This window comes from Bactrocera neohumeralis, chromosome 3 (assembly GCF_024586455.1).
Source record: "Bactrocera neohumeralis isolate Rockhampton chromosome 3, APGP_CSIRO_Bneo_wtdbg2-racon-allhic-juicebox.fasta_v2, whole genome shotgun sequence".
NCBI classification, from domain to species: Eukaryota; Metazoa; Arthropoda; class Insecta; order Diptera; family Tephritidae; genus Bactrocera; species Bactrocera neohumeralis.
The window spans coordinates 44587364-44608115 of NC_065920.1; the positions used below are offsets into that span (position 1 = coordinate 44587364).

At 34.2% G+C, this 20752-nt stretch overlaps 1 protein-coding gene across 1 annotated transcript in view; it reads right to left on the reverse strand.

The window, feature by feature from the left end:
• Positions 1–880: 880 nt before the first annotated feature.
• The window catches only part of LOC126752539 (brain tumor protein), a 36544-nt gene continuing 16672 nt past the window's right edge, over positions 881–20752 (reverse strand). The window contains exons 2-3 of the mRNA XM_050463428.1: positions 4500–4685; positions 881–4425 (exon numbers count right to left, since the gene is read on the reverse strand). Of these exons, the coding sequence (XP_050319385.1) occupies positions 1360–4392 (3033 nt within the window). The 5' untranslated portion in view covers positions 4393–4425; positions 4500–4685 and the 3' untranslated portion in view covers positions 881–1359. The remainder of the gene's footprint in view (positions 4426–4499; positions 4686–20752) is intronic.

Consider the following 20752-nt stretch of genomic DNA (forward strand, 5'->3'; position numbering starts at 1 on the left):
TGGATAGAAGCATGGATTGCATACACATAACTACAAGAAGTGTATGTATGTATAAATATATGCGACCCCGACATCACTATTAAACATTTGGAAAATTAAACAAATGCAACAGCTAAATTCATTTTATGAATATAACTCTTTTTTACATTAATGTTTAATTTTGTTTTTTTTTTTTCTTTAACTAAGTATAACGTCTACTTTCAAATGCAAATTTACAAACTATTTGCTAGGTTGTTTTCAAGTCTTATTTGATTGCCAAAATTTATGTTTTACTTTTCGTTTATATTAATATTATTTAATTTTTAGCTTCATTTTCGTTTAACTAAATGTTTATTTATTCAAAATTATTTATTTTTCACACAAGTTCATTTCATCAACAGCTTACCAAAAAACATTTTATTGTGCAGAATATGTTTTTTTTTTTAGTTTTATATTTAACATTTTTTATTTATTTTTGCTTAGTTATACACAAAATAGTTCAGTTCAGTCTATAAAACCAAAACTATGTATATATAAAAATAAAAAAAATCTAATTTTTTAAACAACTAACAATGCTTAATGCTTTGCTCGAAATAAAATTTATCTAAAATACATATACCATCATCATCATGAGTAATAATTTCAATAAAAATAAAAAACAAACCAGTGTTGTGCGCATATATAAATTACAAATAAAATAAAATTAAAAATAAACAAGCAAAAGGTATAAAAAATAACAAATAATTTATAAGTAGATAATAAGAAAACCATTAAATGTCTCCGTGTTTATAATTAAGTTTCACTAATTTAATTAACACTAAGATTTGTTGTTATTGTGTTTTGTTTTTTCTTCAATATTTTGTTTTTCATACTAAACTCAATCATTTTTAGCAGCATTTAGTTGTGTCAAAACCTTACGACTTCTACATTTATATAGCATATATATGTGGTCATTAAAGCAGTAGATATCGGAGCAAACTAATTTACTGTGGTAGTTTGCTGCTCTTTTGCTTTCGAAGTATCAAAAATAGCAGGACAACTGGGTACAACAAACATATGTACACTTTATAATAGGTACATACAATGCATAATTGCGTGTCAATCTTATCTGTGCAAAAAGTAATAATAATAATAATCGTAATAATAATAATTATCTTATGCAAGTGGCCTTACCAATGAACGACCGTATACACACATAACATTTAATATAAAGATTAGATTATTGTAAATAAAAACGTTTACCGGCATCGGTGCAGCTTCACGTTTCGGTAACTGCCACACGACTTGCAAGCTTGCTTATCCTTTACATATTACACCGACTTAACATTTAGGTAATTATGCGTAAGTTTTTTGTTTTGTTTGCTTTACTATTCTCCACATTTACATAACAATTGGTGGGACCTGAACATACCTGTAAATGTATAGACGGTAATCTTTGCTAGCCAGTACGACGCTGCCATCGTCCATGAGAGCTACATCAAAGCATTGTGCATGTTTAACCTTTGATTCCAGGGCGCTCACTAGTTGTCCTTCTTGCGTGAAAATCGTCAAATTGAAGTTATTATGATTGTCAGCAATTAAAATTTCACCATTCGCATTTATGCCAACACCGATTGGATAGTTGGTGACGCCTTCGCCACCAATCTGTCGCAAATACTGACCCTCATAATTGAAGACTTTAACGCAATGTGCACGATTGTCACTGATGAAAATCTCCTGTTTGTCATTGACCACAACACCATTGGGAAACTCCAAGTGCTTGCTGCAGCCAAACTTGTGAATCACATTGCCATTCTGATCGAAAATGATGACGCGCATCACTTTGCACTCCACAACAATGATGCGTCCTTTGTTGTCCACGGTGACACCGCGTGGATGTTGCAATATGTTGGCACCGAATTTACGCACAAATTGTCCATACTGATTGTAGATCTGTATTTGATGCGTTGGTGAACGTTCGGTAACAATTATATCACCGGAATTACGCACGACAGCTACACGATTTGGATACAAGAGTTGCGAATCACGTTTACCACATTCACCAAATTGAAATTTGAAACGACCTTCTTTATCGAAAATCTGTATGCGATGATTATTCGTATCGGCGACAATTATATCATTTTGTGCGTTTACTGCAACACCACTGGGTTCGGTGAATTGTCCCTCCAGCACACCGAATTCACCAAATTTACAATGGTAAATCATTTTCTGGCGCTTAATTTGTGACTTAGGTGGATAAGTGGAGGTAGAGAGCAGTTTCGAAGTTAGATCCATTAGCGAATCGGTAGATGCATTACTACCTTGTACAGTTAGTGCACTGAGTGCGCTGCTATTGGCGCCCACACTGCTTGTCAGTGAGTTAAGTAATTGTGCGCTTGAAAATGGATCTGTAGTAGAGAAAATATTATCACTACCGCCATTACTCCATTTCTCATAAGGATTAACACTGACATATGGTGCAATAACACCATTGACGGCCGTTGCATGGTTATGATAACGTTTAGCCATCAACTCTTCGAAATTTGCGTTACTATTTGCGCCACCGTTGCCAATCAAATTATGATTGCCGCTACGTCCAAGTATACCGCCAACACCGTTTACACCACTACCAACCACAGCATTATTGTAGGTGTCAAGGAGGCTACTCGACAAGCCCAAACCGAGTGGCAAATGTGCTGAACCCACACCGCTGAGACTACTATTGCTGCTGCTACTATTGGATGAGCTCTGTGTTGGTCTGGCAATGGGTGGCTGTTTAACTAATTGACCACCACTAGTTGTTTCAACATTGCCTGGTCTAACATAACCGAACGTGTTGCGTACACCCGCCTGTATGGACTGGTAATTTGAAACAAATTCCAATTCAAATGGCAATTGCATATCCATTAAAGCGGTTTGTAGCTGTTGTTCAAGCATTTTGCGCAACATTAAAACATCGGTGACACTATGTGTTTTCGGTGAACGTTCCAAACTATCGCATGTATGCACGGCTTTCTCAATGAGTTCCTTGGAGCGCTGTAACCAGACACTGCTCGATGCCACTTTGGCATTATATAAACTCTCCAGTTCCTTCAAAACCTCTTGCTTACGCTCGTCAATCATCGAACAGAAGAATTGATAAGTCTCATTGACCTCATTGTGTGCTTTTTGATATTGCATTTTTATTTTGCTGGAATTATTATCAGAATTACTACTGACCAGCGATACAATTTCGGCAATTTTTCCACGTAATTCAGTCAATACAGTTTGCAACACCGTTTCGGACGACGATTGTTGTTGGCTGCTGAACGTTGCTGTTGTCGACGTATTATTCGGTGGGAAAACTGTCGATAATTGATGTTCTTGTATATGTTCAACTTCATGTAAGCCGGCAGAATGCTCTTGCAGGACACATTCATTGCAAGCAATCTTGCAGCATGTGCGACAATTGAATTTCAAAGCTTCATTTTTGTGGCGACGACAATACGATGTTGAACGTAATTGTGGCACTATATTGCCAAATAAATCATCAGCGTTACTGCTATTCTCCAATTGTTCACCATTATCGCCCAATATAGCGGCATTATTACTACCAACAAGATGCGAATTCATTACCATTTTGGAGAGTTGCGTAAATTTGGTGATTTGTTGCTGTTGTTGTTGCTGCTGCTGTTGTTGTTGTAACATCATAGTTAGCGAACTAGATAACTTTAAATCGTTTGTAGTCAGATTACTGGACGTAGGGCCTGCTAAGTTTGTGGCGGTGACTGAGGACGTTGATGTCGTTGATGGTGCTGTGGTCACGTTATTTGTGGTCGTATCAAAACCTTTTATTAATGAGACATTATGCCCGTTAAAACAGTGCATAAATTGATGAGCTGTAACGCAATTGGCGCATAAATAGCTAATACACTCAAAACATCTCGCCACAGCATCTGATTGTTTACTCTTACAAGCGGTGCAACGCGGTACGGCACCACCATTAGCTGTGGATACGCTTACAATGCTATTATTGGTAAGTAGATTGCTGCTCGACGGACTACCTTTACCGTTCAAATTGCTGCCAATGACGCCAGGACCGTTACTACTGTTACAAGTGATACCGCCAAGTACACCACTACCACTACTACCGTTATTTATGTTGCTGCAACTATTATTACTATTAGCACTACTTGTGCTGCCGCAACCACTTAGACCGCTACTAGACGACGACGACGAAGAAGATGATACTGAGGCCGAAATGGGATGATGCTGATTACTAACGGATCCTGAGGAGCTGGTAAATTCGTCACAAATGGCTGAGTCACTAACTGGTGGTGATGAGCCGCTCAGTGTAAGTGGGGAGTCAGATAAATATCCTGTGTGTTCGCCGTAAGATTCTATGGAATTAGTACCACGTATGGAGTCCAATGATGGGGTAGGAGAAGAGGCCATTTTAGCAGGTGAGCCAAATGACCAATATTGCTTCTAGAAATATAAATAAAATTTATTTAGAAAAGAATTCTTATTAAATATTTAAAGAAGCAAAGTTAGTTCATTACCTTTAATCCTTGTAAATGAATTTTATCTGCTTACGTTCGACCGAGTAATTTCTAATTTGCAGTGCTTGTATGTAAAAAATGTGTTGGTTTAGCTTTAACGTAGATATTTACACAGTTGCTGCCTTTTTATTCAAAGGTTCAATTCATTTTCCACTTTAGAAAAAATGTAGTGATCATTTTTAAAAACTGCAAAAATAAAAACAAAACTTTTACTAACAATATTTTATAATAAAACCTTACAAACTACACTTAATGATGCGCTTTTTTTTAAATATATTAATATAATATAAATTTAGGGAAATTACATGCTTAAAAGTCTGTAGACAATAATTTGTTGTAATAGCACCGCCAACGGCCCGGACAAAGCTAGTCGTGAACGAGTTGAACTGACTGTGCTGTAGCAAAGAGTGCATACATACATATATATATAGACATACTCACAAATATTCCAAAATACTATATGTAGGTATACACTGCGCCAGCAGACAGACAACCGAACAGATGTTATGTACTAATATATATAGACAAATTTCTAGCTATTAATTTTTATAACCTTTCCGAAATTTTCAAACAGGATGGCATTTCAGTAAATGCAACAATAGAATAAACAGGATTATTTGCCTTCCTAGAAAAAATGCTTAGCGACGCAGGACGATCACCAAACAGACTCACCAATACAAGCAAATATATTTTAATGACGACAGCTGCGGCGTGTATAAAGTTTGTCGGCTTAGCTCACTCAACCTCCAGAGTATCGTACAGAAGGACTCTAAGAGTTGCCAACAAAGTATACAAGGGTTTTATAAAAGTGACATAAATCGTCACGCATACTGTAATAAGGACATTCAAAAATAACTGCAAACATAACAGATTCAGAATTTTTGATTAGTAGAACTTTTTAGTTAATTTTGACTACTCTACTGACTCGTAACATATTATAAATTGCCATTATTATTATCCAGTTGCGACACTCACATCTTCTAATATTTTAAATTTCTGATTTTCATTTATAAATATTAGTTAAAAAAATTTTCTTGTTATTAATTTTTCCTCATAAAATTAATAAAAGAGCGTGTGCAAAAATATTTGGTATGACTCTTTAAGAAAAAAATATTCTCCACATATTTAAATATGCTTAAAATTGACAAAAAAAAAACCTGTGCCATTTAAAGTTTAAAAATGTTTTAAATATATACTTTTCTTTCTTGCGCCATTTATAATGGATTTTTTTTTTCAAATAGCATACAACTTATAACTTACCTAAAAGTTGGCAATCACGGTATTCTACCCTTAGCGCAATTTCAGCGTACCTACTCGCTCAATTGCATTGCATATGTATATTTGTTCCGGGTGCAAACGAGCGAGTACGCGCACCCTTAACGACTGTGTCGATTCGCTTCATTCCGCCTCCGCAGTGTATGAGACTCTCATGGTTGTTTTTGTTTTCGTTCTTTTTTTGTTAAAAATCAATATATATTCTCAATTTCAACACTAACACAGCCGACAGAGGACAGCCGCATTTTCAGCTGCCGCCAGTCACTACCAACAAACAGAAAGCAAGCATAATGCAAAAATGTATCTTGCAAGGGAGTTACAACAAACACATGTGTGTATACATCCTATATTTATGTATATACGAGTAGACAGACGCTTCCACACCCATAGTGGGGAATAATGTCGCCCCAACTCACTCATATTTCAGCAAAAAGCCGAACTGTTGAATGTTAGACGGCACAAAAAAAATTATTTTCCCCATTCGCATAGTTACCAAGTAGTATGTGTACGCGTGTATGTGAGTTTAGATATATTTATACCAGCTTTGGAGCTCTACAGGTTGTGAAGCGGCGCAGTTTCATGAACTTTCGAGCCCCAACCCAGAACAAAATAGTAGCGAATTGTTGATGTTGATTTTCGTTGTGGCTGCGGGTGCGTTAACATCCATTCGGCTATTTGAAATTCGCAATCATACATACATACATACATATGTACATATACATAAAGAAAAAGGACTTGTATTTCTACACGCACACAAGCATCGATAGAAATAATTGTATTAATGCATTTGTAGGTATGCTCAGATACTTTCCTGTGCATGTAAAGCGAGGCCAAAAATAAACTGAACTCCCTTTCCATATAAAATGTACATATCTACATAAATAATAAAGCACGCTTTTGTGTATATGTACCTGTATATAAATGATTTGCATTAATATTTAAATATAGTGACTTAATTGCAGAATTTTCCCAACCTTACATACACTTATAATATACATAAAGTAACATTTTCTCAACAATACTAACGAATTTCTAGTATGACAATTTGTAACCAAAAGTAGTATTCAATTTCTTATTGAAAATTGTATTGAAACTAAATTTGTAAATCATATTTTTTGCAAACACCAGATACATATTATATTTATATCCCTTCATACATACATATGTACGTACAAAATTTAGATACGTGTGTACCCCTTGTTTCCAGACCAATGACCGTTGCAACTTTTTGACAACCGTTACGTTTACCTGGATGTTTGCAGCAAGGATAAGGGTTGATATGTATGTAGATATGTAAGTATAACATCCCTATAAACGAAATAGATGTATGTATGTATACGTATGCAGAAAAGTGCACCAATACATATTCACATATAGTGGTAAGTATTTACACTTGCATACATTTGAATATGTGTATAAATACAGTATACAGACAGCACCATTAAATAATAATGTTAGTGGTGTTTATTTGAAAATGCAAGCCTGGAACTAGTTTTTCACCGCCAGGAATTGTTAGGAAATTAAAATAAATTACTAAATTTTGGTTCTATGAATCACGTTATTACTTTATAATTTTCACTGACATTCTATTAATGTTGCAGTTTTCACCTATTTTTATACTCTCGCAACAATGTTGCTAACGAGAGTATTATAGTTTTGTTCACATAACGGTTGTTTGTAAGTCCTAAAACTAAAAGAGTCAGATATAGGGTTATATATACCAAAGTGATCAGGGCGACGAGTAGAGTCGAAATCCGGATGTCTGTCTGTCCGTCCGTCTGTCCGTCCGTCCGTGCAAGCTGTAACTTGAGTAAAAATTGAGATATCATGATGAAACTTGGTACACGTATTCCTTGGCTCCATAAGAAGGTTAAGTTCGAAGATGGGCAAAATCGGCCCACTGCCACGCCCACAAAATGGCGGAAACCGAAAACCTATAAAGTGTCATAACTAAGCCATAAATAAAGATATTAAAGTGAAATTTGGCACAAAGGATCGCATTAGGGAGGGACATATTTGGAAGTAATTTTTTTGGAAAAGTGGGCGTGGCCCCGCCCCCTACTAAGTTTTTTGTACATATCTCGGAAACTATTATAGCTATGTCAACCAAACTCTACAGAGTCGTTTTCTTCAGGTATTTCCATATACAGTTCAAAAATGGAAGAAATCGGATAATAACCACGCCCACTTCCCATACAAAGGTTATGTTCAAAATCACTAAAAGTGCGTTAACCGACTAACAAAAAACGTCAGAAACACTAAATTTTACGGAAGAAGTGGCAGAAGGAAGCTGCCCCCAGGCTTTTTTTAAAAATTTAAAATGGGCGTGGCGCCGCCCACTTATGGACCAAGAAGCATATCTCAGGAGCTACTAGACCGATTTCAATGAAATTCGGTATATAATGTTTTCTTAACACCCTGATGACATGTACGAAATATGGCTGAAATCGGTTCACAACCACGCCTTCTTCCAATATAAAGCTATTTTGAATTCCATCTGATGCCTTCTTTGTATAATACGAGTATAAACATTAGGAACCAATGATGATAGCGGAATAAAACTTTACACAAATACGGTATATGAAAAATATGTAAATGACGGATAATGAAATCTCGATTATCACTTTACCATGCGAGAGTATAAAATGTTCGGTGACACCCGAACTTAGCCCTTCCTTACTTGTTGCTTTTTGTTTTGACTTTTCCGAGGATTTTTATGAAGTAGGTAGATTCCTTAAAGTTAGAGTCCTATGTAATTTAAATGTATTTCTTTTTTAGTATTAATAACAATGATAAATAATACAAACAAGAATAATAATATAAGCAAAGGAAGACCTTTCTTATTTTTTATAGAGAATAGAAAAAAATAGGTGTTAACAAATACTTTTAAATATTTCCGGAAATAAATCACAAAGTAAACAAAAAAATAGTTTGGTTAGAAACTGCCAGTTAATTGATATTTTTACCAGACCGTAGGGCTATAATAGCATCTTTAATGATAAAGCATTAAATATGTGACAACCAGGAGAAAAAAAATTTGAACATGATAAAATTGTATGACAATTTTTTTTATTAAGTATTATATGTTAACACTTATATCGGTATTCTGCTTGTCACGATTGTCTCATGTCTCTAATTGTCAAAATCGTAATTTAGTGACTCTGTTACAGCAGAATACCGATATAAAACAACGAAAACAGCAAAACAAAAAATTCTTGGATCTTTTAACCACAAAACCCCTTAAGTGCTACCTCGAAAATTCAAAAAAAAATTGGTGTTTGGAATTTGAGGTTTATTCCCTTAACGGATTTTGTTCATGGCTATTTACACATTAATGTGTATATAACTTTCAAAACCTTTAATAATTTTTATACTATTATTTGGAGGAAATACAAGTTTTCTGATTTATAAACATTAAAACAACATTTTGTTAATTTGAAATTTGTTTGCTCTTCACCGAAACAAGTAAAAAGTTTTAATGGGATATTTATAACCAATCTTTTGAGCATACATACATTTGTATCTATATTATATTTGAAAATTAATAATTGCAACTCAATTTGCATAAACATCCGTTTTTTCCGACTCCACGCTTTATTTATAATAAAAAATTAATAAAATTGAATAGTCTGACTTTTGCAAAATAATTACAGTAGTTATCTCACATTAATAATTGTCACTAATTTGCATTTTTATCGATAGTTTAACTAAAAACAAAGCGTCACATATATATAAAGTATGTACGTCTATTTTTTAATCCTACTTGATAAATAACCATATATATTTATGGATTTCTAATTCATTTGAGTGAAAAATAAAAAATAATTTGTTCAATAACGATTGTTAGTACTTCACTCTCCTGCGGATATAGAATTTCATAATTTTTCAGTTATTATTATAGCAACGCGGGCCAATGTCACAAATTGTATTTAATAACTGGTAAATGGAGCTCTATTGGAGTTTATCGGCACATTCATTGTGGTTCTCTATAACTTCCGACTTCTTTTTTGTTCTCGTGAGCACCGGACAGCTGTCAGAATATAAAATGCACACTTAATGGAACTCAAAACATATGCGTAGAGGCTCTAAAAAAACAAGGGAGACTTAAATTCGGGTATAACCGAACATTTCATACTCTAGTAACTTGCAAGAATTAAAGCCAGGGAAGTACCTTCAAGGTTATAAGACTTGATAGTTATATGGGGTCTAGGGTGAGTTTGCAGCCGATTTTATTCATTATAATGCACCGTAGTAAAACAAATACGTTCTTTCAATTTTATTAAGATAACTCACATATTCGCCGATATACATATGCGGTATAAAGTCACCCGAAAGTTCGAAAATCTTTATATTAAATGAAGTATTGCAACCTTTCAACCCATTTGTAGCACACAGATATACTGCTATCAGGAAAGAATTCTCTCTGAATTTCAATTATAAATCTCACACATTGACCAATATTTTCAGTAAAAAGTCAACTGTAGGTACTAGGGTATAAATATTCGGTTCATAGCGGCTTGAACAGTTTTTGTTGGATTTGGGCAATTTTTTTCATAAGATGGAAAGAATCAAAAGTAATTTAAAATTGTGCTATATGAGAAAAATTGTTGGCCATAAAGTGGCATACTCGAAGGGCATTATTCGTGCAAAGTTTTATCCCGTTTATTCTTCTCTTCTTGATTTATACACTCGAAAAGAAAGAATCAGATAGAATTTAAAACTATGGTATATGGGAAGTAGCCATTGCTGTAGTCCGATTTCGCTCATTTTCACACTGTAACATAAAAAGAGAATAAGAATGTAACTTATCAAATTTGGTTAAAATCGGTCGGGCGGGTATTCGATTACTTTTTCCTTACTTGCGGGATAAATTGACAAAGTTAAGCAAATTTACCCTTAAATAAGTATCAATGAACGTATTTTTACGAACAAATTACAATACATATATGGTAATTACATTTATTATTCAATGGACAAGGTATAAGGATACCTTATAAAGTATAAACATGCAATATTGAGCATGATCAACTGAGTCGATTTAACCATGTCCGCCTGCCTTTATAGACGCGAACTTTTCTCTCAGGTCTTGATATATCGATCTGAAACTTGGTACGCATCTTTTTCCACAATAGCAAATGCAACATATATTTTCCAAGATAATGCTACAATCATCAAACATGTTTTTAAGATCGGACTACTATGGCATATATGTAGCTGCAATACAAACTGCCCGAAGAAAATCAAGATAACGATCTTTTTACACTTTTTATGCTAAATGTACCTGTGAAGGGTATTATAACTTCGGTGAGGAGAAGTTTTTCTTGTTTTTTTTTTTTAATAAATTTTGTTATTGACAACTAAAAACATACAGGTAACTGACAAAAAATTTACAAATTTAGCATATTCTTCATAAAAAAACTAATTGTCGGAACCACTTCAACAAGAATTGTAGAAGGTTAGTCAAATGTCTGCAGGTTTTACACAATTAAGTTGATAGCAAAAAACAATGCTGGTTCTTTTAGCATTTAACACATTAAGAACATACAAAAAGCCATTGTCAACAGCTTTACCTTGCAGCAAGTAAGTACACGACACTTTTTGTCGCTTAAATAAATAAAATATGTACATAGATGTATCAACATGTGTATTGAATAAAAAACAGAATTGATCCTGAAAGCATATATAAGAATTGTCTACACTGGTGAAATAGATCTTGTTTAACTCCGACGGAGTCAACGACAGCGAAACGGCACAACGATGATGAAGCATCCAATAAAACCAGTATTATACAAAAGAAGGGCAAAGAGTATATACACATTTATATACTTATGTATGTACATATTTAAGTGTGTGTGGTACCAAAGAAAAATTACTATAATGGTTCTTAATGCACATACAATTTGTAAGTAAATATAAGTGCGTGTGTGCGTGGTGAGACGAATGATTATTCGAAGATTCCTTTATGTTTCTCTTTTGTAAGGGCTTTAAACTTTGGAAAAGTCAAGGTCAGTGATTCTTTAATTCGCTTCACTTTATTATACGGTTTGACTTCTGCAAATTGACCTCGTCTCCATCTTACACACTGGTTCGTACATTCATAAATACAGACATACATATAATATAAATACAAATCGGTTAAAATTCTATGATCATGATTTGGTCATAGAAAATAATTATATACCACAATTATTTGATTAAATGCATCGTTGGTTGTGTAATTAAATATCAATATGTGTCATTATTTATTACGTATCTGCCCATTCAGCTATCAACTTGAATACAAAAACAAAATATTTTATTAAAAAAATACGGTTTTATCAGTAACTACCGCTTAGCATTGTCGAATTTTTAGAAGACGTCCGGTTTGTAGATACTCGAGTTCAAGGCTCACTGTATAATTTTTTCTAAGTCACGCTGAAAGTCATAATATTTAATCCCTAAGTGGCCATTTAGAGCCGAAGTGGAGACACAGTAGTAGGCTTTAATCACATTCGTAACTTAAGTCAAACGGTATTCTTAGCCAGCAGTACTAAATACACCTGTTGACATTTTTTTATCCTGAGCAGGGTATATTGAGTATGCCAAGAAGTTAGTAACGCCTAGAAAGGATCTTCGTTTATCCGTCTATACATATTTACGCGAGCTAGTGCCACAGTATTTTGAGTAGCAATCAGCGGTTCCCCTGGTCATATAGCTACCATACAAACTGATCAATCGAAATAATGTTCTTGTGTTGGAAACTTTTCTTTTGAAAAGATATCTTCACGTAATTTGGCATGGATTTTTGTCCAATACAACACAACAACCTCCAAAACATTTTGTTCAGATCGGACAACCATACCATAAAGTTGCTACACAAACTGACCGATCAAAATCAAGATAAATGATTTTTTTTTATTTTTTATCCCGTGAAGGAGGCGTGAACACTAGTTAAAATCAAGTGGCACACATATTTAGATATTATAATTTACATTTCCAAGGAATGGATACTGGATAAAATATTCAAATTACAATTATTGAGGCTATTCTTTAGATTATTGAGCTTATTAATTTTCTAACTATTGGTGTGGGTATGCATCCAACTAAAAACCAGGTTTTGCCTGATAGAAGTGAGTGGTATTCGAGCTTATCGCCTCTTTGAAGCCATCTATAGTTCCCGATTAAGAGACAAATGGATACTTCTTATCTACACTAATATTATAAAGAGGAAAGATGTGTACCTATGTTTGTATGTTTGTAATGAATAGGCTCAAAAAGTACTGGGCCGATTTAAAAAATTCTTTCACCAATAGATTGCTACATTCTTCCAATTTGACATAGGCTACATTTCATTAAAAAAAAAAAAATAGGGATCCTTGGTAAAGTTTGAACAATGTAACCGAAGGTGTAGAAAAATGAGTCTTAAAATGTCTTTCGTCGAATGCGCTGCCGAAACTATTAGCGATAGAACAAAATAATGTACAACAATATTGAAAAACATCGTAATGTCTACAAAAAACTCCGCGGTAGCATATGTCCAACTATTGTAGTTATGTCACTACAACAACTTTTTTCATTTTAAACATTAATGAAAATGCTAACCAAATTCAAACCATGCTATTTATGTGTTTATATTAATGTGTATTTCAACTCAAAGAATACAGTACAGCCAGTGGAAACACCGCCAGCAACAAAATTAACATTGACGAGTTTTTTCTCAACTTTCGTCAGTGATCCGTTTACGAGAACGTTGCTCTATTCGGAAATACCCTGATATTATATATGGAATGCATCGTCGAAGAAATAGTTGCGCAGAAAGCAAGGCCAACCAGTAGATTGAAATCCAGAGGTGTTCTCAACTAATGCATTAGGACGAATTTACACAATCCACACCCAAAAACCGACGACTGCTTCTACCTTCGGTTGCTATTGATTAATGTACGCGGTTCAACTTTATTTGAGTAATTGCTTACTGTGAATGGTACGGTGTGTGCAAGTTTTGGAGAAGTAAGCCAGCAATTACAATTGCTGAAACACGTTAATCACTGGAATGAAAATGAAGTTCGCACACTTTTCGCGATCATTTAATCATTTCGACATATCAGCCTTCAAATCCGCGTCAATTATGGGATACGAACAAAAAAGACATTGCCAAAGACATTTTACATCGTGTTTGCTAAGAATTGGAAATGGGTAAATTCCGGTTGATACTTCCGGTGGTTTGATATCAATTCCATCTTCCCTTTACCAATTCACCAAAGATGAACTCATCACAAATGTTCGGACATTGGCCAAATTATCGTAACTACGATTCCTTAAGTGCACGCGCAATGTTAGCTGCCAAAAATGCCGATGTTGTTGACTTAAACTGGAAGATTCAAAGTCAAATTCCGGGAGACTTGCGCTCATACAAATCGATCGATCGTCTTGGTAATGAAGACGGCGCCGTGAATTATCCAGTGGTATTTCTAAATTCTTTGGACAGGCTTGGTATGCCACCGCATCATTTGCGTCTCAAAGTAGGACCGGTCGTTATTATGTTTCGCAATCATGCCACGAAACTGCGTAATGGAACCCGACTGATTGTGACGCACCTATCGAATACAAGGGGCAGAATGCTTGATTCTACGAATTCTTTTGAGTTCTAACGATTTCCCATTTCAGTTCAAACGTATTTCGTTTCCAGTGAAAATTGCATGTGAGATGACAATCATCTAAAGATAATCGCATTAGTCAACATTTGGAAATGACGCTTATGTGCGAGAAAACTTTTATACAAATTAGTACAATTAAGCGCGAACAGGTCATAGTGGGCGCCGAGCTGGTCAGAGCGCAAAGCTGGTTGAATGCGAGAAAACCATCTTTATTTTCTTAAATCACTATATAAGTGATGAAATTCTCCAAATTCACTTCGTTTATCATTTATTGGATGTTTTCCAAAATTTTTTATTGATAAAATACTTTAAAACAGTAGCCGAAGCTAAATACTCATCATCTGACGAATCCATATCTTTTCAAATTTCACAAACACGAATGAACAACAAACCCAAATGCATACATAAAACACAAATAATAGATAAAATATCAGCGCTGATTCTCGCATCCACTATGCACACTCAAACTTGTTTCTCGCATGAACAAGTTCTCGCAATAAGCGTCAGTCGGCTCGGCTCGGCAACAAGCGGCCACTCTGTTCGCACCCTTAGTCAACATTTGGAAATGTTAGGTTTTTCACACGGCCGTGGCGTGCTCACGAGTTGGAAAACCATCTTTTCTGTACACCGGAACAGAAACCAAAAATGTATCAAGCTGCGTTACATTGAAAAAAAAAAAAAAACAAAAATTAAATGATAAATTTAACTTTCTTTTCATTTCAAAACACATAATTTCACGCAGGACAACGGCTGCGGGGTCAGCTAGTTTGTTATAAAACAGTGACACTTAGAATATTTAATTTAATTTATTTTGTGATAAGATAGTATTGAGCATGTGAATCTGACAATACCCAAACCCACAAAGGTCCTTAAGGTGTGCACTCGCCTGGCTGGTAAATACTAAGTCTGTAAGCCAAAGATCATCAGGTGGATGTCCATCTTAATCGTGAGACCTATCGTTCCATACGGAATATCGCAGGCATTAACTATCGAAACTGCAAAGGCTTGTACGTGCCGGACGACAGCAATAGAGGTCATGCTGAAACTCACACCGCTTCAGCTTGTAATCGAACAAACAGCTACACATAATATACTTCAAATGAAGGCCTTATGAGATGAAACACCAATGGCTCTTTTCCCGAGGGATAGTATTACCAAAAGTGTAAACTTCACAAAGAAGTTTAAAATTACCCTCAGCAGTAAGATTGAATGGAGTAAATTCACACATTTCCTACTACTAAGGCACAGCACTATTAAGTAGTACACTGATGCCTCGAAAACGGTGCAGGCTTCGCAAGACCGCGTACTTTGTTTTCCGAGTATTTTTCAAACTTCTAATGCAACTATCTCAATGAAAGTATCGCCATACTCAGCGATCTCCGCACACAAGATTGAACTGTTATTGATGTAAGTCAAGCATATACAGTGCCGCACATAAGTATTGGCACAGCAACCATTTTGTGTTTTTCGGCTATTTTAAAAGCAGACTAATAGGTTATTTAGTGTAAATATATTTTCCCTTGTTAATTCCATTCATTAACTACCACCTACACTAATTCTTTTAAAATAATTCATTTTTAATTATGCTTTTTAATTCACATTCATAAAAATAAGCAATTTCTACGACACAAAAGTATTGGCACACCCGGTCTGTTAATTAAAAAATCAATCTGGCCATTTTTCCGAGAATACAACACTTTTCTTTTCATTTATTAACAGTTATTCAAATTGACAACCAGTTTTGCTTTGTGAAATTCGTTTGTGTTCAATAACGTGAAAAGCTAAATTTTTTTATAAAAATGTCTTCAAAACAAAAAGAAACCACTATATCTCAGCGAAAAATTATTTTACATATGCACAACCAAGGCAAATCGTATGCTGAAATAGGTAAATGATGGAAGAAACAATTCGCAATATCATAAAGCGGTTTAAAGGAGCATCATGTTTAAAAAGTGCTGAGCGTACCGGTCGTCCTCAGGTTCTAAGCGATCGCGAAAAGCAGCACATTGTTCGAAAAGTCAAAATAGATCCGAAAATATCATCTACTCAGATTGCTGCTGAAGTGAAAAATGAATTTGGAAAAGATATTCATGCGATGACCGTTAAAGAGCAACATTCGGCTGGCTATAATTCGCGTGTTGCCCGAAAGAAGCCGTTGATATCTTCACGTAACCAGAAGAAGCGCCTAGACTACGCAAAAGAGTATAACAAAAAACCAAACACATTCTGGGACCAAGTACTCTTCTCAGACGAGAGTAAGTACAATATCTTTCGGAGCGACGGTCGTACTTCGGTGTGAAAAAGCCAAACATGAATTTGAAAAAAAAATCTTGCTCAACAGTGAAATACGGTGGTGGTGGTTGATGGTGTGGGATGGCTGCTGCAGGTGTGGGTGAGCTGGTATTCATAGAAGACATTATGGACAAAACGGTGTATCTAAATATTTTGAAGCAAAATTTGAAAAAAAGTGCTCAAAAACTAAATTTACCAAGCTCATTCACATTTCAGCAAGACAATTACCCGAAGCATTCGGCTCATATTGTAAGAATGAAGAATAACTTATAACACCGCACACCTCTTGTCCCATCCACCAATCTCCTGACCTCAACCCAATTGAGCATTTGTTTGAGTTGGAAAGGCGGGTGAGAAAAAGTTTGCAACAAACTAGAGTTGAAGCAGGCTTTGTTAGAGGAATGGCACAAAATACCCCAGCTAACAACCCAAAAACTAGTATATTCCATGCCAAGGCGTCTGGAAGCTGTAATCAAGCAAAATAGACTACCCACCCAATATTAATTAAATTGCATAATGTTTTTTTTTCTTTGTAATCTACTGAGTGTGCCAATACTTTTGTGTCGTAAAAATTGCTTATTTTTTATGAATGTGAATTAAAAAGTATAATTAAAAATGAATTATTATAAAAAAATGAGTGTATGTGGTAGTTAATGAATGGATTTAACAAGGTAAAATATATTTACAATAAATAACCTATTAGTCTGTTTTTAAAATAGCCGCAAAATACAAAATGGTTGCTGTGCCAATAAATATGTGGCACTGTACATAAAACAGCTAAACAGCATATCAGGCAACCAAGTGCACCTCATTTGGGTGCCTGATCATAAGGGTGGAGCCGGTAATGAATGGAGGAGTTCAAATTTGTGCGCGGTCAGTTAGGAGACGTCTGGTTCAAAATCAAATTTATGGAAGAACATCTTGCAAAGTGCCATTATGGACACAGAGACATCGAAGCTGTCGCATCGAGTTCGCTTCATGTCAAATTGAAAGGCCCAATATAATGTAAAAAAAATGGTGCAACGTACTATGGATGTGATCATAAACGCTGGGAAAGACATCCGAAAAATGCAGAATTTCACCCCAAACATACTGCAAAATCTTTTAAGCATGGGGGAGGAAACATCATGCTGTGGGGATGCTTCTCCTGGTGTGGTATTAGGTCGAAAAACAGGGAAGAATTGCGGAGAAACATCCAAGAAAATTGGTATTCCATACCCTAGACTACTTGTTCGGCGCTAGTTGACTCAATGTCAAAAAAGTATTAAGTTGTGTTAAAAAACAATGAGTCTTCAACAAAATATTGAATATGTGATTATACTTCCTGTTTTAATCAAAATTATTAATTATTTGAAGTGGCCGGTTTCACAGTCCATACTTAAGTTGTGCTTAAGATAAAACAGTAAAACAGGGTTTAAAAGTTCATACTTATGTTATGCTTAAGGGGTTAGGGGTAGTCAGAGGCACGAAAAAATTAGAATTTTCAGTATTTTTTTTACTATTAAATCATGTTATTTTTCAAAAGTAGTAATATGACATTATTATAGAATGTGTTGACTTGAAGTCACGAAAATTTCAAAAAAAAATTATTAATTTCCAATGTTATAGTTGTTTGTGTTGACCCAGTTCCAGTATCAAAAGGTACTTGCGGTGACAATCAGAAGTCCTTGGAGATTCATCTAAAATCAATCGGACAAAAAAAAAATAGTTTTATAAATAGATAATCCTGGGCCTGATCGAAGTATTTTTTAATTTTTCAAAAATTAACAAAATGGCGGCCTCAGGAATTTTTTTTTCTAAATTTTTGGGAAAAAAATCCTTCGATCAGGCCCGAGTTTATTATGTATTCTAAAAGCTGTATAAATTTCATTAAAATCTACTGAGCGGTTTTCGAGTTACAGTTGTCACCAGTTCAAAACACATAGTTTTGAGAGAAACACGTTTAAAGTTTCACACTAGCGCATTGCCCGAGTGCCCGAGCCCTCTTTGTTATTTGTCGAATAACTCAAAAACTAATTATCGGATCAACGTGAAATTTTCAGAGAATATTTTTAAGATATTACACTTAACGAAAATTCAAAACAAAAACCCCTAACCCCTTAAGTGCTGAAAATGGAAAACTTAAGCAGTTGATTTTTGTTTTGAATAGTTTTGAAAATTCAGTTATTTGTCAAAAGAAGAATAATAAGAAACAATTTTTTGTGAAAAAATATGGAATCGGATTGGGATTTTCAACAGTTCCAATAGGTTCTTCGACTCGCTAGCGGTGAAATTCCGGATTCTTTTGTTGTTTTCATCCATTTTCGATATAACTTTACTCGCAAATTTATGTATTGCCTGATATAATTTAAATAATTCAAGCATATTTTTATGGATGACATTTGTAAAATATATGTTGTTGCCCATAACGTTGCCATATATCATAATAAAATTTTATAGAAATTAAGCATTGACTGTGAAACGCAAACGACTACTCAGTCTGCAACAATGCTTAGCTAAGATTTTATTTGGGCACAACTTAAGTATGGCATGAATGATCAAATTATAATACACATTATTTGAAATTTTCACTGGTTGGGATAGACTTTTTAAGGGTTTTGGTTTATAACGCGGACTGTTCTTATTGTTTTGTCGGACACTGTACATACATACAGTTACGGACAATAAAATAAAATCATCCATGGTACTAATTTCCCGATCTAAAAAAAATATGAATTTGATTTAAATTCAACTAAGTTATATTTTTATTATTTACTTCATATCAAGTGCTATTGATAGCAGTAAAAATATTGGAAAAAACAATTGATAAATATTACAAAAACAAAGGTTAAAAATATAGTAAAATTCGAAGAAGAAAATATAGAATCAAAATTTTTTATACATATTTAAAATAATAATTTTTTTAAGGGAACTAATAGAGAAAATTGTTAGTACATTGTAGTGTATTCTTTATCGTCTAATACAAATACACACCTTTTAGCATAGACCTAATTTAGCTACCGAAAGTGTTCTGTGCAACAGAATGCCAGACCTTTGTACCTTTTCTCAGAATTCTGTCTTATTTTTCAAACGGGTGCAATAAACAATTTCATAAATTCTTCTCCTGGTGTTGGTAACATGATCTGAAAACCATTTTTTGCAAAACCCGGAGAAAAAATGCAGAAATTTTCATTCGGGAAGTTGACTCAACAAAATGGCGGTTATGTTTTCTTGTATCCAAAAAATAAGTCCCGAAACACAATATGAGAAACAATGCTAAAGCATTATATTGTCGCCACGTGGTTTGAAGGACAGTCTTTTTTCGGAAATTTTAAGGCATCTAACACAAATGTTTGGGATGTATTCTATATGTTTGTAATTTGCCTTTACGCGTGACCCGTTAGTTGCAAATTTTGGACGCACAATCTTTCCTCCTCTGAACAATATTTTGCTCGACCCATTTTTTTAAATAAATTCCGAATTTATACAATTATATACAGTTTTTAAATCACAGTTAACCGTAAAACTCGACAATGCTATCTTTTCCTCCTTTTTAAAAGTACATATTATTGCCTTTGTTATTATGCAGAAAAGTTACTACATAAATGAAAAATATCAAAAAAATTATACCATTGTTTCAAAGCAAAACCTTTGATTCTATTTTATTGTCCGTAACTGTATATTACAAATATAAGCAATATACACAGACATTATAGATTTTTTAAGAGTTGATAACTTTTTTAAAAAACGCAAAAAAATCTCATTTCTTTATTTGAAACGTTAGAGTTGTTTGTTCATGACATTTACTTTTTGAAATAATTTCATTTAAATGTACTTGCTGTCATCCTTTTTGGGAACATCTAAAATCAATCGGAAAAAAAAATTATTCCTAATTTATACCATTATATTTTTTAAATCACAAACCGTAAAACTCGACAATTGTTTTTCCTCTTTTATTGCCTGTTGTTAACTTTTGAAAAATATCAAAAAAATATTTCAAATAAAGGCATAACCTTTGATTCTAAATTTTACTTTTTATTATATTTAGCAGATTAAAACACAGACAAGTTAAAT